The 24,793-nt window shown below is 45.2% G+C and overlaps 3 protein-coding genes across 3 annotated transcripts in view; 1 reads left to right on the top strand and 2 right to left on the bottom strand.

Moving 5' to 3' along the window:
• The first annotated feature begins 1,630 nt into the window (after positions 1-1,630).
• Positions 1,631-5,104, top strand: slc22a2 (solute carrier family 22 member 2). The gene is made up of 11 exons (XM_062468483.1): positions 1,631-2,068; positions 2,179-2,282; positions 2,467-2,621; positions 2,769-2,937; positions 3,044-3,158; positions 3,228-3,328; positions 3,640-3,854; positions 4,173-4,281; positions 4,446-4,558; positions 4,759-4,858; positions 4,948-5,104. Exons 1-11 carry the CDS (start codon positions 1,664-1,666, stop codon positions 5,033-5,035), a joined length of 1,674 nt encoding a protein of 557 aa, XP_062324467.1. The 5' UTR covers positions 1,631-1,663; the 3' UTR covers positions 5,036-5,104.
• A 345-nt stretch (positions 5,105-5,449) lies between these two features.
• Positions 5,450-16,884, bottom strand: plg (plasminogen). Its single transcript, XM_062468220.1, has 19 exons — positions 16,735-16,884; positions 16,192-16,327; positions 15,837-15,943; positions 14,326-14,440; positions 13,490-13,629; positions 13,260-13,380; positions 12,940-13,058; positions 11,134-11,296; positions 10,901-11,025; positions 10,405-10,564; positions 10,054-10,229; positions 9,510-9,658; positions 9,216-9,309; positions 8,894-9,005; positions 8,678-8,752; positions 8,188-8,328; positions 7,937-8,043; positions 6,906-7,051; positions 5,450-5,972 (listed from the first exon to the last, which is right to left on the bottom strand). The coding sequence occupies exons 1-19, from the start codon at positions 16,781-16,783 to the stop codon at positions 5,811-5,813; spliced, it is 2,397 nt and encodes a 798-aa protein (XP_062324204.1). The 5' UTR covers positions 16,784-16,884; the 3' UTR covers positions 5,450-5,810.
• A 1,706-nt stretch (positions 16,885-18,590) lies between these two features.
• The window catches only part of LOC134024909 (caspase-1-like), a 94,882-nt gene continuing 88,679 nt past the window's right edge, over positions 18,591-24,793 (bottom strand). Inside the window, exon 4 of the mRNA XM_062467656.1 lies at positions 18,591-18,734. The gene's annotated coding sequence lies outside the window, so the exon portion shown is untranslated. The remainder of the gene's footprint in view (positions 18,735-24,793) is intronic.

Raw genomic sequence — 24,793 nt, 5'->3', positions numbered from 1 at the left:
GGATGTGGGTTCCTCCGCAAAATGGCAAAATATTATAAACATGTACACTATCGAAGATCGAGAGTTGGAAAACAAGAGAGCAAAACTACTTCATGTTTGGCCAACAACAGGCTGAATGGGGATTTGAACTCATGAGCATAAGGTTACAAAGCAGTCTCTCTATCCTCTCTGCTACACACCAACTGCTGAGATATAGAACTGTTTCTTTGAATAGAAAGGGCAGAGTATTAGCTTTGGTCAACATTGGGACAAAGGTTAAGAAACCGTTGACATTTCAAGGTGAAATTGCATGAAATTGTGCATGGTATTTCAGAATGATGTCATCCTGTTTAGCTAAACAGATAATCACAATTATGACAGGCCAAAAGATAATGGCTGGATTCCAACCTACTACCTTATACTTTACAGATCACCATCCCAGCCCATTGAGCTATTCTCAGCGTTGAATATTATCATGTTCAGTTACTGTATAAAAAAGTAAGCTGTTTCTCCTGTGGTAAGCGTTGTTAGATTCAGCCAACGTTGAAACTGCTCTAATTCAATCATTTTCACATAACAAGGTGAAATTGTTTGTGGTACTTCAGAATGATGTCATCCTGTTGAACTGAACAGATAATCAAAATTATGACAGGCCAAAAGACTATGGCTGGATTCCAACCTACGACCTTATAATTTACAGGTCACCATCCCAGCCCATTGAGATATTCTCAGTGCTGAACATTGTCATGTTCAGTTACTGTATAAAAAAATAAGCTGTTTCTCCTGTGGTAAGCATTGTAAGATTCGTCCAAAGTTGAAACTGCTTGTACATTTCCTATAAAAACGGGACAACGGAATGACTGGGTTGCTGCTGTAAAGAATAACTTACTCATAGTTTTTTTTTAAAGGTTGTTAGGAGTGCCATAACTTGTCAAATTTCAAATCATGCCTAGCATCAGTGGGGATGTGTCCTGGCTCAGGTTACTGAAATGAATTTGTGCAACAGGCAAGGGATCCACCTGAACAATTAATTTACTTCATTAGAGATAACCATTAGTGTTATCTCTACCATGCGTAGACTACAAGTAGCTAGCTACTGTGGTGAACCTGGCTTGTTTTGCAATGGTTTACACAGTCTCGCTAAACAGATGATCGGAGTGTTGTGATGGGCTCAAATAAACACGCATTGCTATGTTTTACAACCGAAGGATTTATCGGGAGACTAGAAACCGTTTGGTCAGAATAAAAAATTAAAAACTATGCTTCTGTAAAATAATAAACCGTGAACGTTTTCCATCGGGCAAAATAAAACAAATTATTGTATACAAACAAGCACTCTCACCGTAGCTCATAAATCAGCAGCCAGACTGAACTCATGTGGCCAATACCTCACCCCTAAACATAATGCTAGAGTAGAGGGCTCATTTGTTCTGGCAATGTGACAAACCGCAAGGTGACCATTACACCCAGTCCAAGAGATTTGTTGCGTAATTCCAGTCGCATCAATGTCAGGCTGGATTAAACAGTAACCGAGGCCTCTGTTGATGTATCATAGCATGGTTAGTTGGTCATTTGGACTTTAGATCAGATCACGGCTGTTAAAACCCCACACACAGACCCCTGGAGCTGCATGAGTAGCAGTTTCAGGACTCTACCTGGACCTCTCCTGCCCAGCGTAACAACTATGGCGACCTTTGATGATATCCTGGAAGAAGCCGGAACCTTTGGCCGTTGCCAGAAGCGTATCTTCGCGCTGATGTGTTTAGTGTCACTTCCCTTCACCGGCGTCTACGTGGGCATTGTGTTCCAGGGTTTCACCCCGGAGCACTGGTGCCGTGACCCGGGGGTGAGCGACCTCCGGAGGGGCTGTGGATGGAGCCTGGAGGACACGCGCAGGCTGACGGTGCCTCTGGTGAACTCCTCTGCTGGGAGGATGGTCCACAGCCAGTGTGAGAGGTACGACCTGGACTGGAACTCTACAGGCCTCAGCTGTCTGGACCCAGAGATAGACCTCAGGACAACTCCCATGACCACCTGCAGGGACGGCTGGGAATACGACTATGAGGGTCGAAATTCATTTGTCACTGAGGTGAGTACTACTCCTGAGAGACTGCCTCAAAAGATTGTGTGATATGTGAAGCGAGAAAGTACAGAAAAGGAACAGATATATTGGAGAATGTTGATATTTCTTGGTTCCAGTTTGATCTGGTATGTGGGGACGCTTGGGTGGTGGACATGTTCCAGGCCACACTCAACATTGGCTTTCTTTTTGGCTCCATTGCGATTGGCTACCTGGCCGACAGGTAAGGCTTTGCAGCGGCTTACTTGGACCAACTTTATTATTGACTAGCTAACTGACAGTGAAGAACATACAATATAACTAATTTCAAGCTAACATAGCTAATGAGCTACTATTGCTAATATCAACAACATGTTGTTGTTTTACGCGTCCATCTTCTTTCCATAACCACATTTCTGCACCTACAGGTTTGGCAGAAAGATGAGCTTCCTGATGTCTAATGTTTTGAACGCAGTAGCTGGCATTCTGGTGGCAGTGTCTCCTAACTACATTTCCATGCTGGTCTTCAGAGCCATCTTTGGTTTTGGACTGAAGGGAGGCTGGATGTCCGGTTATGTCCTCAGTAAGAGGCTCAAACGAACACACACACCTACACAGTCACATGAATTCACGTTTCATTTAGGGTTTTTTCCATCAGGACATGTTATGATTCCAGATATCTAATTTTCTGAGTGGGATTAATTCCTAAGTGGTTCTATTCTTCTACTAGTGACAGAGATAGTGGGTGTGGAGTACAGGAGGACGGTGGGGGTGATCTACCAAATGTTCTTCAGCGTTGGAATCCTCATCCTCCCCCTTCTAGCCTACTACATCACAGACTGGCGCTGGCTACAGGTGGTCTTCACTGTGCCCTTCATCTTCTTCCTGACATACTACTGGTGAGACACACACAAAAACAAACACTACCGCACACCCATACGCACACAGAGAGACGCAAACCCTACAACACACACACGCACACTGACCTCAGTGTTGTCCCTCCAGGTTTCTCCCAGAGTCTCCCAGATGGCTCCTCTCTCAGGGCAAGTCCAGTAAAGCTGTGGAGATCACCAAAGCCATAGCCAAGGAGAACAACAAGACGCTCTCCAAGAACATAGAGGTGGGCGACAGTCAGGAACATGACCCTTTACTATTTTAGAGTTACTGTTCTGTTTTTGTACGTTCTCAGACTATGAGAGATGACAACGCAGACCTCTCCACCGCCTCCTTCATAGACTTGATCAAAACGCCCAACATGAGGAAACACACCTTCATCCTCATGTTTAACTGGTGAGAGCTCCACAGCAAAGAAACTTTAATTTTTACCTATGTATGAAGTATTGTATGTATATATAACAGAGGGGTTTGTATGTATGTGTGATGGAGGGGATATAAACCACCAGCTTTCGTCATAGGAACCTAAGCATCTACTGCTGAACACAAGATCATGGTTGAGGCCTAAAAATAATTTCAAGCCCTAATGTTTTGATCAAATGGAATCCCTTTAAAGACACATTGAATATGTGGTCTCTAGTCTGACTAGTGGCTGGTGGTCTACCAGTGTTGTCTGGACCTCATACAGCTATGTGTCTACACCCCAGGTTCACCAGTGCTGTGGTCTACCAGGGGCTTATCATGCGTGTGGGGATCACTGGAGGAAATGTGTACATCGACTTCCTGATCTCAGGCCTGGTAGAGTTCCCCGCTGCCTTCCTCATTCTCTTTACCATCGATCGCATCGGACGCCGTCTCCCCTTCGCCACCGCTAACATAGTGGCTGGAGCCTCCTGTATCATCACCGCCTTCATACCTGACAGTAAGAGAATATAGCAAGGTTGCTTCAGGAAGCCATATGATTTCAGAGCCTTGTGGTTAAGGGTGTCTGTTACATTGGGTCAATGGAGTGTCAGTGTAGTCTTAAGGTTACAATTGTTATGTTTTTAAAGGGTGTTCACTTCTATGGAGTCATTGCCTTGGATTTTAAAGGGTTGAATATACATACATGCACGTAACATATTAGAATCCAACGGTTGAAAGCTCAGGGCCCAACATAGTCTTGAACTGAACATGTCACAACTGTTGTTGCTGGCGATATATCTGCAGTTATTTCAATTTTTCTCCCTCTCTTTCTCAGGTATGTTCTGGTTCAAAACAGCCGTGGCCTGTATCGGCAGGCTAGGCATCACCATGGCTTTTGAGATGGTGGTGTTTGTCAACACCGAGCTTTACCCCACCTTCATAAGGCAAGGAAAACAGGGTGACAAAAACCTTGGAACGAGTGTTTATTCAGGGACCATGGCAAGGAAATGTCCACCTGTTTTGCATCCCTTTCATTAGCTTCATTGTATTGAGATAGCGAAATAAACTGCACTTTAGGTTTGATGGGTCTTTGCCGTTTACTTGGCAGGAACCTGGGGGTGTCCGTGTGCTCGACTCTGTGTGACGTCGGAGGCATCGTGGCTCCCTTCCTGCTCTACAGGCTGGCTGTCATCTGGCTGGAGCTGCCCCTTATCATCTTTGGTGGGTCCAGCATTGTATTACTGTGACAGAATCATGTAGCGGAACACAGTTTGTTAAGACCCACAGACACACTCCAGGGTTAAGATTAGAGTTAGGGGTTGTTAGAGATGACACATATTTTGAATGGAAGTCAATGGTCGGACCCCACTAGGATAGAAAAACAAACTTGTGTGTGTGTGTGTGTGCTGTGCCATTCCCAGGAGCCATAGCGTTTGTAGCAGGAGGGCTGGTCCTGCTGCTTCCTGAGACCAGGGGAATTCCTCTTCCTGAAACCATCGATGACATCGAGTTCCCCAACAGGTCAGTCTCCTCAACCATGTTTTCGAAGATCTATAGGAAGCACATCTCAAACCAGATGTTGACAGGCATGGTTTTGGTGTTTGTTCCAGAAACAAAGAGAACTCACCGAACGTCCAACAGATGACCAATCTCTTGCCCTCTGACGTGACAGCCAACAAAGATACAATGACAGTATGAAGAGAAAGAGAGCTACTGAGTACTCATCAGGATGTGTTCCAGTCCAGAATTGGCTGATGTGTCCGTCTGTCTGTCCAGTACAGTATGTATGTATGTATGTATGTATGTATGTATGTATGTATGTATGTGTAATAAGTATTTATTTATATTTATGACATCTCTGTCATCATTCTTAATAGCTAATGAGGAAATATTGGTTAAAACTTCAAGTATTAAAATCAAACCACTATGGTATCTTCCTAGTGGCACTTTTTTAAGCTTCCTAGCACTACATTGTTTTGTTTTCTTTTTCTTTTTGTGTTTTCCATGCTTGTAAAACAGCCCTGTATTGTGAAAAATTGTAAACTCCGGTTTCCAATTTTTTTCCTGGTGAAATAAACAATTTGTACAAATGAAGAATATGTGAGTATTGAACATGGGGCGTTTGAATTGTTTATACAGCTTTATTACTCCAGAGCCTCCTCCGTTCCTCCATCAAACAGGAAGTTCATTCAACTTCCTGTACTATATCACTGTGAGGCACGCCCCAGAGACTGGGGCATCTTAATACTTTTGTCGTATTTTACAAGGCAGGTTAATTAAGAACATATTTTTCTTTAATGATTCCATCCCTTAATTGTAGGGCGGCGATACAAAAGCACCAACCATTTTCAGATCTTATCAGGTCTTTATAACAGAATTAGACCATTGGGACTGTACAACATAGAGGGGCTAGCACATTGCCTCACCAGCTGCTGCAGAGACTAGTAAACACAGTGTTGGGCAACGAGCTATGCTAGTTGGCTTTTATGGTGCTGTCTATCCAGTCAACAAACTTGGCGACCCGAGCGTAGACACCGGGCTTCATGGCGTTGGCACAGCCCAACCCCCAGGAGGTGACGCCCTGCAGGATGAAGGCATTCTGGGCATGGCACACCAGGGGGCCACCACTGTCACCCTGGAGATGGGAGGATGGGTTCAGGTTATTGTTGGAAAAATTGAAGATGTAACACATTTATCCTGTATAAGAATGATTCTGTGTTCAGTATTCCTTGGGTGCAAAGAGAGGCCTAACCCCAAATCTGAACTCTGGGTAAACATACAAGACCCTTATCTTGGGGCTGAGGACTAGGAAGAAGGGGGTTGGTTTGGTTGTTTTACGGAGATACTTTGTGACAAGGACTATAGGTGGAGACGCAAGGTCTGGTGACCATTTGTTGTCACCTATGTGAAGGAGTTTAAGACCCCAGGACCGGAGATCCTGCTGTTGTGTTTCAATCAGGGTTGGTGTCGTAAACACGCACACACGTAAACATGCACACACACACGCGCGCCAGGTCTATGCAAGGGAGCCGATGAAGAAGAGCCATGGGACATTCGCATGCCTTTGTCTTAACCAATGACTGGAAAGACCGGTGCTGCTTAAATAGGTAGCTAGCGCAACATGCTAGCAGACAAACTTTGTAGCACAATGGCGTGTGATGTTTTTGTCTCCTTGTGGGCCGGCCGCAAGCAATGAAGCTTTCTTAAACTTGTTCACCGACTGACTGTGCAATGCTTGATAGATTAATATTCCTGACCGTTATTTTCACAATCTTCATCAAAGTTTTCACCACCGCTGTCATCATTACCATCATTAGCATTTTCATCATCGCTTTTACTTTGCAATTCAGGACCTTAAGGTTTTTATTCCACCATTATTTTTCATTATTTTAATCATTGTTAACTTTGTTGTGACCTTGATTGTTAAGTATTACACTCCTAGTTTTCACCATCATTACTCTTGTCATCATTACCACCATCACCATCATCGTAATCACCATTACCATTATCACCAGCATCTAAATCACCATCATCACAATCATCACCACCATCATCCTAATCATCAAACCTGGCAGCTGTCTGATCCTCCCTCGATGTTCCCTGCACACATCTCGTGGTCCTTCACCCGGCCGGCCAGGTAGGACGGCCGGTTACACACCTTGTTCTCGATGACAGGGAAGCCTGTCTCCTTCAGGACGCCCTCTCCTCCCGTTCCTGCAGCACAAGTAGCCAGGGTCACACCTCCTGTCACACTGTCACACCTCCTTTCACACTGTCACACCTCCTGTCACACTGTCACACCTCCTTTCACACTGTCACACCTCCTGTCACACTGTCACACCTCCTTTCACACTGTCACACCTCCTGTCACACTGTCACACCTCCTGTCACACTGTCACACCTCCTTTCACACTGTCACACCTCATGTCACACTGTCACACCTCCTTTCACACTGTCACACCTCCTGTCACGCTGTCACACCTCCTTTCACACTGTCACACCTCATGTCACACTGTCACACCTCCTTTCACACTGTCACACCTCCTGTCACACTGTCACACCTCCTTTCACACTGTCACACCTCCTGTCACACTGTCACACCTCCTTTCACACTGTCACACCTCATGTCACACTGTCACACCTCCTTTCACACTGTCACACCTCATGTCACACTGTCACACCTCCTTTCACACTGTCACACCTCCTGTCACGCTGTCACACCTCCTTTCACACTGTCACTCCTCATGTCACACTGTCACACCTCATGTCACACTGTCACACCTCCTTTCACACTGTCACACCTCATGTCACACTGTCACACCTCCTTTCACACTGTCACACCTCCTGTCACACTGTCACACCTCCTTTCACACTGTCACACCTCATGTCACACTGTCACACCTCCTGTCACACTGTCAGTTTCTCTGTAGTTAAAACACTATACATCACTAGTTCATATCTCATATGCAGTATCTCTAGTTCATATATTTTATCTCCACTTGTGTGATGAACAAGGAGGAAGTTTGGAAACGTTCAGCGTATTGGGCTCTTCTTAGGAGCCTGAAGGCTCACACTGAAGGCCCGAGTGTTGAGCTATACCTTGCGTCTCCCCCCAGCCTGTCACGTAGCACTCTGTCCCACTTGGAACCACGTAGTCCTTCTCAGGTAAACAAGCAGGTTGCACTTTGTCATTCAGGAGAGCGGGACTGGAAACACACACACACAAATAAACATTCTCCCATTGACTATCAAGCTGAACATTGACACATCAAGTGGTCATTTATACCAAACAGCAAATGGGTGAGGCTTGTCTACTGCATGCTGGCATGCAGGCTGGTAGATGGACCCACCTGTCTAGTTTGAGCAGGGCGATGTCGGCACCACCGGGCTCCAGAATGAGCTTCTCCAGGTTCTTCTCCTGCTTTGAGGCCTCGTAGCCCCGCTCCTTGTAGGTCCCCAGGTAAACCTTGTAGGCTGACGGCCTCTTGGACCTTGCACGCACACACACACAAATTAACATACAAATTACAGTATATACTAATTATCCGTATACTTATGTAGGTATGGTGTATTGTAATTATACTTTAGTATATTGAAGCATTGTGTATTTATGCAGACAGACAGTGTTTGTAATACTATAACCTAACGAATTCGCATAACAAGCAGAGAAAGTATATGGCAGTAAACTGTAGCTTACGCTACAGTAGCTTCCTAGCATGACATGCCTGTAGCTGTATAGAGTAACTTCCTGTAGATAGATAATGTCAAAAGCTGTATAAAGTAACTTCCTGTCGACAAAGAATGCCTGTAGCTGGACCACACACTGCCAGTGACACTGACCTCTCCAGACAGTGAGCAGCTGTCAGAACCCACTGAGGGGCGATGAGGGTCCCTCCACAGAAGTGAATCCCAGTGCTGCAGGAGGACAAGGAGACAGAGGGGAACAAGGTGAACTGGTCGCTCCCACGCGTCCTTCATTCATTCAGGCATTTCTTCAAGCGTTCATTCACGGGATGACTCATCCATCGTTTTATGTTTAAAGACTTAAAGCCCTACTTGGTTCGCAGGCTGATCTGCCAAGGCCATGAGTGAGGTTTGGACACGCAGCCTCCAACGATGCGACCGAAACACCTCTTAGGTTTGATGGCAGGCTGGCCGCACTTCTGACCTGACCGGGACAAAGAGGAGGAGCTTGTAAACAACAGAACCAACTGTATCTTTGGAGTGTGTGTGTGTGTGTTGGAAACCCAAACAACTACCTCTACTCTAAACAAGAATGTACTGGGTTTTGGGGGGGGTCCCCCCATATACTGCTACATATGTATGTACTATGTGTAGCGTGTTCATAGTGATGTGTAGTGTGTCTTAGTGTGCGTACCACAGTCAGGGATGATACAGTAGTCCCATTTCTTGCTGCTGTCAGTGGTGTAGCACCAGGGCCCATTGGAATCACCATCTGGGCTTCGGCAGCTCTGAGAAACAGCAGGAAGAAAGTCCAGAACAAAAAATCAAAGACCTTCCCCAAACACAGACCTAACCCAAGCTTGATAACACCTCTACTAAAACCAGTCAGCGTAAATATTGCCATTCAATGGGCCTTTTCGATCTTGTTAAGGTTGGTAAATCAGTGTAGTGTCCCAGTGGCCTGGGTTGTGGGGGTCCAGGGACCTACGTTGGAGTCGAGGCCCTTGGTGGGGTGCGTCACGGGGGTGAAGGAGGCGTGCTGGTGGGGGCTCTGGGAGGACCAGGCCTGGCAGGTCACCCCCAGCTGGGTGATGGAGATGGAGCCTCGATACGTTGTACCGTCACCCACCTTGCAGTCTGGAGTACGCAGCAGGGGCAGGGCAAGACAAGGCAGCCGAGCAGGAGATGAGAGAGGCAGGGGGAGGCAGTAGAGGCATGAAGGGAGGGGGAGAGAGAGAGAGAGAGGAGAGACAGGGAGGCAGGAAGGAAACAAGAGAGGCAGGGGAAGGCAGGGAGAGGCCAGCAAGGAGACAGGGAGAAGACATGAGAGGCAGAGGAGAATTCAGGAACAAAGGCAGGGTGCTCAAGGAGGAGTCAGAGTAGTCAGGGACAGGGATTTAGTGAGTAACTCTAAATAACAGCTTATCTGATTGACCAACTGGGTTACTGACAAGCTAGTAACCTAGTGACCCACAAACCAGGTAACCGACTGAATAAATGGATTGCCTAGCTACCGGACTGAAACCAGGCACCTGTTTCGGGGACGTCCTCCGTGGAAGGGGCGTTGGGGGTTTCAGCCGTGGGTCTGACAGGCTGGGCAGAGCAGCGTTCCACGCCGCAGTACTCCCAGCGGACAGAAGGGTCAGTAGTGTAGCACCAGGGGGCTTGGTCTCCGTCTGGGTTACGACACAGGTTCCTCCTCAAGTCACTAGGCAGCAGTGACAGAGAGACAACACGTGTCTTTACCTTCCGTACGGTGACTGACTGCTTGTTAGGTTTGGAACACACACAGGTACACCTCAGAGGAACAGCCTTGAGGTGAACTAGAGACACCACCTTGGTAGCCACACTGTGTGTTGTTTTTGAGAGTGTGTGTTCCTCACCCATTAGGGAAGTCCCTGGGGGTCTTCTTGTGGTTGTGAGGCACCATGGAATTCCAGGCCTGGCATTTCTTCCCGCTCACAGTCTCTGACATCATACCTCGGTAGGTGCTGCCGTTGCCCTCGTAGCATTCGTCTGTCTCTGGGGGAATCACCGGATCATCTACGCTCATAGGAAAAACATACAAATACAGAGGATGTGACTGATTATGAGAAATATTCTCATGAAGCTAATCAGACAGTCCAAATTATACCAACTTATGTCAAATGTCTAGCAGTGTTGGAGCCATTTGAGTCAATTTTCAATTATTTACTCAATGTATGTGAGTGTTTGATGGACAGAATCACATTTTTCTGATGACTCATTGTTATGTAGCAGAGAAGCAGGACAGGATCAAGGACATTAAAGTTGTACCCTACATTAGAGGCACCAAACAGACTGGCCAACACACACACACACACACAGACTGGCCAACACACACACCACACATACACACACCTGGTGCAGGTGCGTCTCCACAGGACGGGACCTTGCAGTATTCCCAGCGTGTGTCTGCGTCGGTGGTGTAGCACCATGGCATGCGCTCGTTGTCAGGGTTACGGCAATAGTTCTTGTCTAGGTCTCTGACACACACACACATACAGCAGTGTCATTAGTGATCCAATATTTTCCTTTGGTGTGTGCATGTGGGTAAGTGCAAGTGTGCGTGTGTGTAAGTGCACGTATCTTACTTGCAGGGGTAGTTGTCGGGTGTGCGGTTGTGTTTTTGCGGCACTTGGGCCGACCATGCCTGGCAGATTTTGCCGGAGGTCGTCACGGAAACCGTGCCTCTGTAGGCGCTACCGTCTCCGGTGGAACAGGTGAGCTCTCCGGCAATGGTGGGGGGTTCAGCAGCTGGAGTGGAAGGGCATGGTAAGAGCGGGGGGGGGGGTTACTAAGGAGAGTCATCTGGCGAGGCTACCCTTACAAAAAAGAAGTATATTAAAGTATACTATAAGTATACTAAAATATGGATAGTAGACTTTTAGTTAACTTTTGATATACTTTTAAGGAGTATACTTAGAAAATAGTTCACTTTTGATATACTTTTAAGGAGTATACTTAGAAAATAGTTCACTTTTGATATACTTTTAAGTATGCTTTGAAAATAGTTCACTTTTGATATACTTTTAAGAAATATGCTTCGAAACAGAAAATTGTAGCCTATACATTTCTTCTGGAGTAGGATGTACGTTTTCTATTATTATACAGCAAAAACAGTCAAACATTTTTTTAAGTACATTACAGGTTAAATTCTTTAGATCCATCTCATTCTAATTATTCATGTCTAGGAAAATCTATTATGCATTGCACATTGAATCTTTTTTCGTACTGAAGCTGTAACCTTAATTACTGCCAAAACATTTTGAAGTCCTATACTCTTATACTAATAATTATCAATTTGAGTATTAATGGAAAAAACGAAAAAGCTACTTGAGAAAGAAGCAAACAGACTGAAGAACGAAATAAGGACGTGAAAAAATGAAGATAGCGTGGCTCATTGGCTGGTCAATTTCCATGATGCAAGGCGGTAAATAATGTAAACATTTGCCGATAAATTTGCCGTTTGTTCTAAATACAAATGTGACTTCATGAATTTCGTTTTTTTAATGTGTCTGCTTAGAATGTAGTGTTTTGTTGCGTGGTAATTGTCATTGTTGTGCCGGTTTACCATTGTAACCATGAGTTAAATGAGTGTTACGTTTCATAAAACGAGCTGGATTAATTCACCAATAGTCTACACAAAATAATTAGCTTCTTCAGTTAAGAATCTACGGTGTCTCTTGTTAAACGCCCCCGTTCTCGCCAAGTGACGCAAGGTCAGCGGCGTGCGAAGGGCTCCTAAATATTAAAATATATTAGTAAATCAGAGTAATTTTACATTTTTTACGTTTACATCTTGACGTACTTACATTAATTGAAAGTGCACTTGAAAGTATTGCAAAGTATACTTTGAGGTACTTTAGGAAATATACTTTATGAACTGAAAGTGCACTACACAGGCTACTTTACAGTATTCAAAAGTAAACCTCAAATACACTATAAGTGTACTTTAAAGTGTACTAAATGACCTAAAAAGTGGGCCAATTCAGTTTACTTAGTACAAAAATAGTATATAAATAAGTACACTGCTAGTACACTGCTAGTATACTCTTAAGTACCATGATAATAGTATACTTTTTATACTAAGTATACCTACAAAATAAACTTTAAGTATACTTCTTTTTTGTAAGGGTAGTCTACCGACTGGGCAGAAGAGGGATGAAAGAGGATGGAGGGAGGGGGGAGCAGGGTGGAGGTCAAAAAACAAACACAAAACGGAGGCAGGTAAAGGAGAGAGAGCAGGAGGGTAAGGTGGGAGAGAGGGCGGAACTGCAGAGGGAGAGAGCAGACAACATGGAAGATGACCAACAGTCAGAGAGGGAGAGGAGAGGAGGGCAAGCAAGGCAGAAGAGAGAAGGAGAGATGGGGATGGAGGGGAGGTCCTCGTCTCTCACCACAGCGAGAGATGGAGCAGAAGTCCCAGCGCTTGGCAGGGTTTTTGGTGAAGCACCATGGCCGTGGGTCTCCATCTGGATTCCTGCAGAAGTTCTCCTCCAGGTACTTATCTGGGAGACTTACAGAGAGAGAGAGAAGGACAGAGACAGACAGAGAGAGAGAGACAGAGAGAGAGACATAGAGAGAGACAGTGAGAGAGACACAGTGAGAGAGACACAGAGAGAGAGACACAGAGAGAGAGAGACAGAGAGAGAAAGGGAGATGCATGTGTGTGGTGTGTACTATTTTTTGTGTGCGTATATTTCTGTGTGTGTCCTACGCGCTGGGGATGTATCCATGGTTATGAGGTGTCTGAGAGCTCCAGTGCTGGCAGGTGTATCCTTTTTCTGTGGTGGAAATCTTCCCTCTGTAGTCCTCTCCACTGCAGAACATACACTCCTCTGACAAACACAAAAAAAAAACACATTCACAGGAATGAACACATGGATTCTTGCTTTTTTAGAGTGTGTGTGTGTTTAGTGTGTGTTGTTGGTGTGTGTCAGGTGTTACCGGTGCAGTCCTGGACGTTGCAGGTCTCCCAGCGTGTGATGGGGTCCGTGGTGTAGCACCAGGGGCCGGAAGCGTCTCCGTCTGGGTTCCTGCAGAAGTTGGACTCCAGGTCGGCCCGTGGATGGCTCTGCGGCGTGATGCTGAAGGAGGCAAAGCAGGAGCGAGAGAAAGGAAGCGGGGAGGAGAGAAGGAAAGAGAGAGAGAGAATGAGAGAAGGAAAGAAGGGAGGAGTGAGACAAGAAGAAAGAGAAGGAGAGAGAGAGAAGGAGAGAAGGGAAGAGGGGAGTGATAGTAGAAGAGAGAGAAGGAAAGAGGAGAGAAGGAGAAATAAAAAGGAAAGAGGAGAAGAGGGAAAAGGAGAGAGAGAAGGAAAGGGGAGAAGAGAGAAAGGGAGAGAGAGAAGGAAGGAGAGGAGTAGAGAGAGAAGACAGGACACAGAGGAGGACAGTGAGCAAAGGAAACAGAGAAGGAGAGAGGAGACAGAGAAGGAGAAAGAGAAGCAGACAGAGAAGACAGATGAGAGAGAGAGACAGAGAGAGAGAAAAGAGTGTGAGAGAGAGAGAGAGAGAGAGAGAGAGAGAGAGAGAGAGAGAGAGAGAGAGAGAGAGAGAGAGAGAGAGAGAGAGAGAGAGAGAGAGAGGAGAGAGTGGAGGAGTTGGAGTACATTTAGTCATTTAGCAGACGCTCTTATCCAGAGTACAAGTGGAACAGGTTGGGTAACAGAGAGACGAGTCATGGTTAGAAGACAGGATGAATATATAGCTGGGTCCAGATTACAGTGTTCTGACAAACTGTAGGAGATGCGAGTTTGTGTGTCTGATATGAGGAAAACCTACTTGGGTTTGTGAGGGAATCTGGATGCCCATCTCTGACATGTCTTCCCAGTTTTTGTCTTGGTCTTGGTCCCCCTGTAGTCAGTACCAATTCCGTTCACACACTCCAAGAGATAACCTGTAAAGGGATTAGATCTAATATCAGAATATGGTATTCTTTTCGTTTTGTACAACAAAACCGTACATTTAGAATTTGTAAAAACGTCTGTCGATGTAAAACTACTATTCAATCGATATGCCAAATCACCAATAATTGTGTGTAAAGTCTAAAGTGTAACTTTGAAAACAATATTTATTTTAATTTTAGATAGGTTAATACTCATGCACAGCTAAACTCCTCAATACTTGTCTCCATTGTGAGTCCATCTTTGCATAAGTGTTATTTTCGATTATCCCGTCTTTTTTGCCCCTTGTTGTTAAAATGTTCCATAGAAATCTACTGTATGATGTATGAGTGCCTTTTCAGGATACTTTGACGCAGAACAGGGAGGTGTTGCCTGATGTCCTCTCCACTGAGATGTGGTTGGGAGCTGGTAATGCCCATTAGCTAACCTATCCAGGTGACTGCATACCGAGAAGTTTGATGGGGGTTGGAGAATTCTAGAAGAGCATTAGCCATTTAAACACTCAGCAATGACCTCAAGAATCATAGAGCAGAGAGTTCTAATGTGGACCAAACCTTCCTATCCGTGCTGTTCACATACTCCAAAGGATTACCTGCACAGGGAGTACATCCAAATGTGATATTGTCAGGTATCATAAGAGCAAAAAAGTGCAAATAAGATCAAGGAATGTGGGGGAAAAAAGGATGTATCATCAAACTGCTTCCAATTCCAAACGACACTGGGAGTCAAAAGATCCTACAAGTCTGTCGTTTCCATCCACATCGGAGGCACAGCATCATTACACATTTCCTGATTCAGGGACCTGGTAAAGATCCTCCTACAGTAATCGATCAATCCTCGTGATCAGGATCCTCCTACAGTAGTTGATCCTGTTGTCCTCTGAAAGCCCACCTCTGATAAGATACGACAAGGTCACTCATTGACCCCATTGATCGTCCAAAGGGGGACGCACACACTGTGTTTGGACAGCGTCCTCCTCTGTTTACACACTCTGGCACCACTCGGGCTAAACATTAACCTCGGACAAAAGACCCAAATAAATCCTCTTAAACTTGTCCTAGTCAATTGAGTCCTAGTCATTGGTGGTAGGATGCAGATTACATTAGAACCGGTTTGAATTGTCTTAGCCAAACCGAGTTTCCAAATTGACTTTGGAATGTACGACCTTGCAACATCACTTACAGGAAGATCCTTAGACAACTCCTGAACTAGGCAGACACAGGAGACCTATTGGGTTTACACGCACTGAAAGAATATTCCAGAATTGCACCATTGCTAGCCAGACTGAGAGGGTTTCTACTTATATCTTGAAAACAGGATGATGTGTTAGGGTTTGAATTGCAGACAGTGTCCAGATTTGAGGATTTTGGAATCTCGACGAGGACTCACGTTTGTTTTCCCACAGGGATGTGCTGGCTCTCCTGACAGATTCTTCTGACTTGCTATTGGCCGGTATCGTCCAGCACTCTTGGTCTTTCTCAACGTACATAAAAGACCTGCAGACACATGCACACAGTGTACAAAAACACATGACCACTCACTGATCACAGGATCTTTCCCATGTCATAACCCAAACATTCACCGCAAAAACGGTACGTCTTTTTTTCTGCTGTAATGCCTGAATTTCCCCATTGTGGGACGAATAAAAGTATAGCTTATCTTATCTGAGTGTAACAAACTTGTTTTGAGATTTTAAATCTTTTCAGACTTGTTTCCAGCATAAATGGCTTTTCCAGTGACTTACCTGCAGACGAACTCTGACTCCTGATCACATTTGACAGCACACCCCTCCACCGTGCCGATGTTGTACTCTCTCTTCACCAGGGACAGGATCCAGGCCCCCTCTGTCTTGACATAGTTGTCTATTGCAGATGCACTGGCTGCAGTCACATCCACAAACACAGGCCTGGTTTCAGAGCCGGCTCTGGCCCACCTATCTCCTCCCTGGCCTGGCTGCCAACATTTCATGTTTCCCACCCGATTGATGTTGTCCGAGTCAGAAAGGACTGTCCTAATCACTGTGCTCGATCCATTTATGCCTCCTAAATATTTTTTTATTTTTGGCCCATACGATAAATTGACTGACTTGATCCCCCATCAGATCCTCTACACAACTAATACCATTTTCTTTAAATCAACATGATTCAATGACTGTTAGATTTGAGGAATTGACTCTGATGGGTGCTAAACAACACATTATCCAATCGGCTCGTATTTACACTGAATCAGGAACATAGCAAAGTAATCTGGATGAGCAGTCAGTCTCCAGAATCACACCAAGTCTTACCTGAGGAGAGGAGGGCGCCCAGTAGGATAGCTGTTCTGGACAGTTCCATGATGAGCACTGATGAGCAGTTAACAGGCTCACTCACAGCCTGGGATTTGGCCACTTTTAGTCGAGTCAGTAAGACAAATACGATGGATTCCAGTCATCGGTCAATCATTGTCCCGGTATGAAGATGAGCACAGGTCAAAACCATGTTTGTCAACTCGTGGGCAGGGCAGTCTCTTCTGTGAGAGAAATGGCCGGGTGGTAGGTAATCTGAAGCATCTCTAACTTTTAAAATGGTTTTGTGTTTTATGAAGTCAGTGCTGTTGGTAGTATGGTGATAAGAGCAGAAGAGGAGATGGGGAATGGAAAAATACCATACTTAGGCCAGTGATGTCCTTCACCGTACAATGGATCGTTTTTTAATGAAATCTTTTACAGCTTTATCAAAATGTTTGCAGTAGCGGTTCTGTCTTCTGTAATGACTGATATTATAAGTTATGTCAAGACACTATCGGAATCAATTTGACATTAGACCGTGTGCGTGCCTTTTGTAAATAAATAATAAGCAAAACAATTGAGTAATAAGTTTGAACGGAACTAAAAGCTACAGCTTAAATAAACAGTTTGTGTTTCGTTTTGATTCTGACAGAAAATGGGTGTGTGATCCGTCTAAAATCAATAGGAATGGTTTATCATCAACTTTTGCAGGGCAAGGTCCTACACTTACAAATAAAACACAACTCCAAAAAGTGATGACCTTTTGACACCTATATGCACTCTGTTGCATTGCTTAGAGACTGTTTTCATTAAGATGTGGACAGGACTTTCATTTTAGACATTTACATTACATGTATTCATTTATCAGACGCTTTTATCCAAAGCGACTTCCAAGAGAGAGCTTTACAAAGTGCATAGGTCACTGATCATAACAACGAGATAGCCACAAAACATTGCGAGTAGCCAAAACATGAAGCACACATTGTGAACAACCAAAATAAGTGCCAAAGGGAAGAACCATAAGAGCATGTAGTTAAACAAGTTACAATTAAACAACATGAACTGCTATAAGTGCAAGTGTACCTGTGGAAAAAGCAAGCAACAATAATAAAAACAATATATCACAGCGAGTACAAAAATTTAAGTCAGTTACCACTAACCACAAGAGCAACAAGTCTCTAAGCAAGAGTCATTGTGATCCTTGAGGAAACTAACATCGGGTCAAGCGAACCATTCCTAAGTACCGTTGTACTCCCGGAACAAGTGCGTCTTGAGCCTTTTCTTGAAGGTGGAGAGACAGTCGGTGTCTCTGATGGAGGTGGGGAGTTGATTCCATCACTGGGGGGCCAGACAGGAGAAGAGCTTGTGTTGGGACCGGGCGGTCTTGAGCGGTGGGACCACCAGGCGGTTGTCTGAAGAAGACCGTAGGTGACGGGTGGGGGTGTAAGGCTGCAGGAGAGACTTGATGTAGACGGGTGCAGTCCCGTTCACTGCTCGGAAGGTCAATACCAGGGTCTTGAATCTGATACGGGCCATGATAGGTAGCCAGTGGAGAGAGATGAGGAGCGGGGTAACATGGGAGCGTCTGGGTAGATTGTAGACCAGGCGGGCCGCTGCGTTCTGAATCCTCTGAAGAGGGCGGGTTGCACATGCTGGGAGACCAGCGAGCAGCGAGTTGCAATAGTCCAACTTGGAGAGGACAAGTGCTTGGACTAGCAGCTGGGTGGAGTGCTCAGACAGGTATCTCCTGATCTTCCGGATGTTGTAGAGGGTGAATCTACACGACCGGGAGACCGCAGCAATGTGGGCCGTGAGGGAGAGCTCGTCGTCCATGGTAACCCCAAGGTTCCTGGCAGAGGATGAAGGGGTCACCGTCGCAGATCCCAGGGTGATTGAGAGATCGTGGGAGATGGAGGGTTTAGCCGGGATGATGAGAAGTTCTGTTTTGGCGAGGTTCAGCTGGAGGTGGTGCTCGGTCATCCAGGCGGAGATGTCTGTGAGGCAGGCCTCAATCCTAGCTGAGATCCCCGGATCGGTCGGGGGGAACGACATTTAATCAATGTAGGCATTTTCAGTAATTATAAAACTGACTTTGCACTTCGTAACCGACCCAATTAAGCCGGTTAAAAGAGCAACCCTTTGGCGCTGAAAGGGATCTGTTGTGGCGCCATACGCACAAAAAGAGATCAACCACTCGAGTGCACTTGAATCGTGGCACAAAATAATATTTTTTACTCCACATGAAAATGAACCATCTGACACCCTCATACATCTGGTAGACCAACAGCAACATAGATGCTATTTTAACACAGGCAGGTATTAAAACAAAAAAACTGTTTGCATTTTTATTGGCAAAAAATGTCGTTCCCGTTGAGCCTAATGTTTACAGTAACTGTAGCCAGTGGCGACAGATAAAACATCAGTTTAGCTCCACTGCTCAATACACGCCGCTGAAGAAGCAGAAAACAAGACGGTTAGTATTAAGCGCTTTTAAAATATCGCAGGTTTTTCTATAACTTGTAAATATGTCAGATTATGTAAATACAATATGTTTTCATGCAACAGTCTTCAGTGAATGAAACAGACGTTCATGATGTGTAGGTCTAGTAAGCTGTTACTGAATAAACACCTTTCTACGTAGGCTAAAGCAACATGTCCAGTTTTAATGTTGACTATGTTCTGTTCTTCTTGCCACCTGGCAGAGACCACATACGTCACTATGTAAAGAGCACATTATAAAAAATAGCACATTGCTATGGCACGGAGAACCTGTGGGTGCAACCTTACAGGGAGGATTTTCTGAGACATCCTTCTGCATTACTGGTATAATGTCAGCTGAGATTTCAATGGACAAAAACTGCCAGAAGAAATGGTTGTTAGTTCCAGCCTCGTGTACTAATCTGGAGGGCAGACAGTTGGAGGAGGAGAGGAGGGCAGAACCGCACCCATCTGCTGGGGTTCCTGATCCACAGAGATCTGCAGGAACCCACGCCACAGAGAACCAAGGTATCCACCACGACCCAAGGGATCTTGGCTCCAGCCCTCTCTCCCTAGCCCAACTAGTTGTACCAGGCTCTTCAGCCCAGCCAGCCAGTCCTACTGGCCCTAGTCCGCATGGTTCAGCCCAGCCAGCCAGTCCTACTGGCCCTAGTCCGCACGGTTCAGCCCAGCCAGCCAGTCCTACTGGCCCTAGTCCGCATGGTTCAGCCCAGCCAGCCAGTCCTACTGGCCCTAGTCCGCATGTTTCAGCCCAGCCACCCAGGCCTACTGACCCTGGTCCGCACGGTTCAGCCCAGCTGCCCAGTCCCGTCATCCAGGCCCTGTTGGAGTCTTCTGTCTCAGATAGAGACTCATCTCAACAGGCTTTACATCAGGCCCTGCTCGTCAGAGCTTTGCAACAGGTCAGTCACTGTTTCTTCCACTACCACAATGGCTCTTCCCAACCACTAGAGGGCAGTAAAACACCTGCAATCGAGGAATGAAGGCACACACTGATATAATATTAGATCTCTGCAGACTGGATTTTTGGTTAAAGGTAAAAGTAAAAAATGCATGCATGTAGTTGTACATGTGTTTGTGCCTAGAAGTAGAAATGATGTTCATACTGACAACATGTGTGTTAGGGATTATTTGTGGTAGTTGTGATGTATGTGTAGTAGTGATATCTACCGTAGAGAAGTACAGGTACCGGTATGTGTGTATTAGTCATGCGTCTCTAGTACTGGTATGTAGGAACAGTGTGTGTGTGTCCTTACAGGGCCCCAGCCCCCAGGACCAGCTGGCTCTGCAGTTCCACAGACTCCTCCAGGAGCAGGCCAGACTGCTCTCTCTCCTGGGACCAGGTGGGTGCTGTACCATCCCCATGGATCTCCAAACGTCTCGGTGTTAGACCAAGAGGGAGGGGGGCCGAGGAGGGGGGCGGGGGGCACGGATTTTAGCCTTACCGCAGAAGAGGTGCTCTCAAACGTCCTCGACCACACTTGCAGACTGTAGAAGTTAGGCTAGACAACTGCAGGGTATCCAAGCTGGAGGTGTCTGCAGTGAAACACTGCAGCTTAGATACTCTTAACCAGTGGAGGGAGGAGGAGGTGTATGGAAGTGCTTCCAGCCTATATGCCTCCCCTGGCCTGTATTATAGATAGGCCCTAAACAGCAGTGCATTGTGATGAGGTGCTGGGAAATAAGTGAGCTCAATGTCACGGATCACAGCCACAGAACACAACACCCAATATATGTGCTGTTTGTTGGCTTTCAATGCAGGGAAGTTGGATGTTTGTTGGTACAGCATTTAGAAGCACTTCCCTTTGTTTGAAATGCTAATTAGATGTAAACTCTCTTCCTCTGTGCTTCATTTTAAAGTTCCTTCCAGGAAGATTTTCCCATGGTCTTGTGTGTGTGTGAGAAAAATAACCATTGAGGTTTTCAGATTTGAAAGAGATGAACTTTTCTCTGAGTCCAAAGCTGCTTAGCTCGGCTTCTGACTTAAAATTAAGAAAGTAATGTTTTATGTTCAATAGATTGAAGTACATGCTGATCCAGTCTGGTGACGTCTGGTTTAACTGGTTTCTCTGAGCTGGTGGATAGACACAGGCTTGTGTTACAGCACATCGGTCTTCTATAATGATGAATGGAACTGTAAACAATGCCGAGGAATTCAAGCATTCTAGATTTGATATACCCGAGCACATGGGGAACAATTTTAGCTGTTTATCAGCGGTAGGTTTTAACTCCATGCATATATTCCCCACTAGACAGGAAAATCACTTTTTTTTAATTATTAGTAATTTTTGTAGTTTTGTCTTTTTAATTCTTTGTATTAATTAACTGTGGTAAATTGTTTTTTATTGGATTTCCAGAGTGCAATAGCAGACCATCAATTGAACGTTTAGGATGTTTATTAGATTGATGGGTCGGGTATTACACCGAGCCCGGTAGATGAAGAGGCTGGTAGCAGCAGAGCCTGATACTGGATGAAGAGGCTGGTAGCAGAGCTGTGCCTAACGTCCGGTGGAAACAAGAGTGTCATTAAGGTGTGAATGAAGTGGGGGAGGGCGCTTCATTTGTTACCAGGCTTGAACTCGGGTTGTGGCGGGAGAGTCCTTGAGGGTCACCACTGAGCTGTTAGCACAAGCAGATCCCCCCCCCCCCCTCCCCCCCTCGCGACAAAACATGCAAGCACGAAGACGGAGGAGGAAGTGAGAATATATGCGGGAATGTCTAATTGGAGCTTTACAGGTGCGGTCGCATTCCTCCGTACGTGAGGGAGGAGTTGAGGAGCGATATTATTCACTCAAACTTCAGTTAAGCTTAACTCCATTTGGCATTGTAGCAGTTTGAAACCCACAGCTGTTTTTATGTAGTAGCGAGACCTGTGGGGTATTCCAGAAAGCAGGTTATGCGACATAACCGGGTAAGTTAACCCCCCAGCTGATTCACAATGTTGCAGCAACTTACTGGCAATGTTGCTACAAAGCTGTGTCAGCTAGGGAGTTAACTTACCCGGTTATGTCGCATAACCTGCTTTCTGGAATACCCCACAGGTCTCGCTAAGGTAAGTTAACCCCCCAGCTGATTCACAATGTTGCAGCAACTTACTGGCAATGTTGCTACAAAGCTGTGTCAGCTAGGGAGTTAACTTACCCGGTTATGTCGCATAACCTTCTTTCTGGAATACTCCCCTGGTATCTTGAGCTGAATTTGCAAAACAAAACAATATTCCTCTGCACTAAGCATCTTTATGATTCAACAACAACCACCAAGCAGATATTTTTTATTGAACGATAATCACTCATAATCACACCTTCTGTCATGTAACAGTAAAACTTTAGACAGACTCATTACTCCATAATGATTGGGTTAGGAATTCAGTTCAAAATAGTTGTGAGAAGTTTCTTTGCAGTCCTTGTTTTGTTTTTTCGTTTTTGGAGAACCTCCTTGAATCCAGAGCTGCAGAAACAGTAGACCAGTGTCCTGCAGGCAGTCTGTGTAGGACAGGACCATGAAGCCATCGTAGACCTGCACAGCCACATCCTCAGCCTGGGGCGTCATCCCGGTTGGTGGCGTCGTAGCTCTTGTGGCTGTTGCAGCACTCGAAGGTCTTCAGCATGGTGGGGATGGTCAGAGGGAGCAGCAGGAGCCAGATCAGGATGGAGATGTGAGGAGACCTCTTCAGGGCTTTCAGGAGGTTCTTCCTCCCAGGATGCACCACGTTGAAGTAGCGGTCGATGGAGGTGACGGCGAGGAAGGCGAGGCTGGCTCCTGGTTGAGGAAGAGCGGGACGAAAACGGTCTTGAGACACCACCGTGTTCTTTCTTCTTCACAGCTCCAGTGGCAGTGTAGACGGCTGCATATATGAAAAAACAAACACCTAACCCTAAAAAAGTTTGAACAAAAGGTTTCTCAGCTGTTTTTTTTGTAGTATTAGGTGTCCTTAATAACATACTAAAAGTTTACCAAAGTTTGACCACTAGAAAGCTGTAATTTTCAAGATGGCGTCCAAGATGGGCTGGAAGCCCTTAAAATATCCTAACTCCTTTATTATTTGACCCAGCCAAGTAATCTTGGTGTCTAACCCCATGTTTTCTGGGTCTATGAATCCATTGGACTTGTCTAAATTGCACTGACATGATTACATACTTATGGAATACATGATTTTGTGAGATTACAGTAAGGTTTTATCTTTGTTTGGGGTGAGCCAGAGATGTAAACGATTTAGCCTATGTCATGTAACTCCTACTCAGTACGTGTTTTTGGACACATACCCTTTTTGTTGCTAAAACATAGACTTGACATTCAATGTAAAAGGTAACTCTGAATTAGCCCGAACAGAGGCCTGTCTGTGAACCCTCTAAAATGGTCACTCATTTCAATTTGAATAAGGTAATACATATGTAATGCATCCTAGATGTTTTTGAGTATATAGGTGACATTATACTAAACCCAACAAAAAAAATCACAATTTTCAGCAATTCAGAAGATGGTGGAAGAGAATACTGACATTTGATATTGCTTGCCTCATTGAAATGTTGTTGCCAGCACAGTGTATACCATTTTCCTCAAACAAAATGTATCCTTGACTACGTAAACCACCCACCCCCCCCCACCCCTCCTTTCTGGGAACAGTCATTTTACCGCAGTCTTGCAACAGGAGGAGCTCCACCATCAAAGTTGCCCAAGACCAAATCATTGAACCTTCATCTCAGTGATGTTGTACACTTTAGTAGCTTTGTAGAGGTAGTAGAGGAGAAGAATAGAACAGCCTCAGAACAGTTCCTGGTACAACTTCACGCATTTTTTGTGTTGGCAAACAGACAGCATTCCAGAAACTGCAAATGTGTTTCTGCTCACACATCAAGCAAGGAATGTCATAAAGGACCATGGGACCAAGGCAATGGCAGTGTTGTTTGGCAGAAAGAGTACCGATTCACTTGCCTCTTTGCGCTACAACCTTTTTAGCAAGAAAATCGTTAACGACAAATGATTTGTTACCCGAGAACATTTGCCTCCAACCAAATACCACTGCCAAAGAGTTTACTTCCAGATCATGGTGTGGATTGGAAAGGTGGCACCCCTGTTTTGACTAATTTTACAGTACCACACAGTTCTAATGAATGTATTCTTTATTGAAATCAAAAGAATGGTTATGAACCACAGAAACCACCAACACTAGGCTAAACGATATGAGAAAGGAGAAATATGCAATTACTTAAGGGAGATTGTACTTACTTTCGCATAAATAAATATGCTTGTAACCAATTGCTTTAATATATAATTGTACTTGTAATCACTTGTCTATCATGCAAATATGCTCATTAGAATATGACATGGCCAAAACATGTATCAGGCACCAGTATTCCTGGTTTAGGAGGAATACAAAGGAGTAATGGTCTTATCTTATCTGAGTGTAACAAACTTGTTTTGAGATTTTAAATCTTTTCAGACTTGTTTCCAGCATAAATGGCTTTTCCAGTGACTTACCTGCAGACGAACTCTGACTCCTGATCACATTTGACAGCACACCCCTCCACCGTGCCGATGTTGTACTCTCTCTTCACCAGGGACAGGATCCAGGCCCCCT

Source organism: Osmerus eperlanus, chromosome 8 (assembly GCF_963692335.1).
Source record: "Osmerus eperlanus chromosome 8, fOsmEpe2.1, whole genome shotgun sequence".
Taxonomy (NCBI): Eukaryota; Metazoa; Chordata; class Actinopteri; order Osmeriformes; family Osmeridae; genus Osmerus; species Osmerus eperlanus.
This window is presented reverse-complemented; position numbering and strand designations above follow the sequence as displayed.

What these genes read in the sequence shown, in the direction of transcription:
- slc22a2 (XM_062468483.1), top strand. Translation starts at nt 1,664, where the DNA reads ATGGCGACCTTTGATGATATCCTGGAAGAAGCCGGAACCTTTGGCCGT. An exon ending in TTCTTCCTGACATACTACTG is followed by an intron (nt 2,938 to 3,043) that starts GTGAGACACACA and finishes TTGTCCCTCCAG; the next exon opens with GTTTCTCCCAGAGTCTCCCA. An exon ending in TTCATCCTCATGTTTAACTG is followed by an intron (nt 3,329 to 3,639) that starts GTGAGAGCTCCA and finishes TCTACACCCCAG; the next exon opens with GTTCACCAGTGCTGTGGTCT.
- plg (XM_062468220.1), bottom strand. Translation starts at nt 16,783, where the DNA reads ATGGAACTGTCCAGAACAGCTATCCTACTGGGCGCCCTCCTCTCCTCA. An exon ending in CCCGACAACTACCCCTGCAA is followed by an intron (nt 11,026 to 11,133) that starts GTAAGATACGTG and finishes TGTGTGTGTCAG; the next exon opens with AGACCTAGACAAGAACTATT. An exon ending in TGGAGACGCACCTGCACCAG is followed by an intron (nt 10,565 to 10,900) that starts GTGTGTGTATGT and finishes CTATGAGCGTAG; the next exon opens with ATGATCCGGTGATTCCCCCA.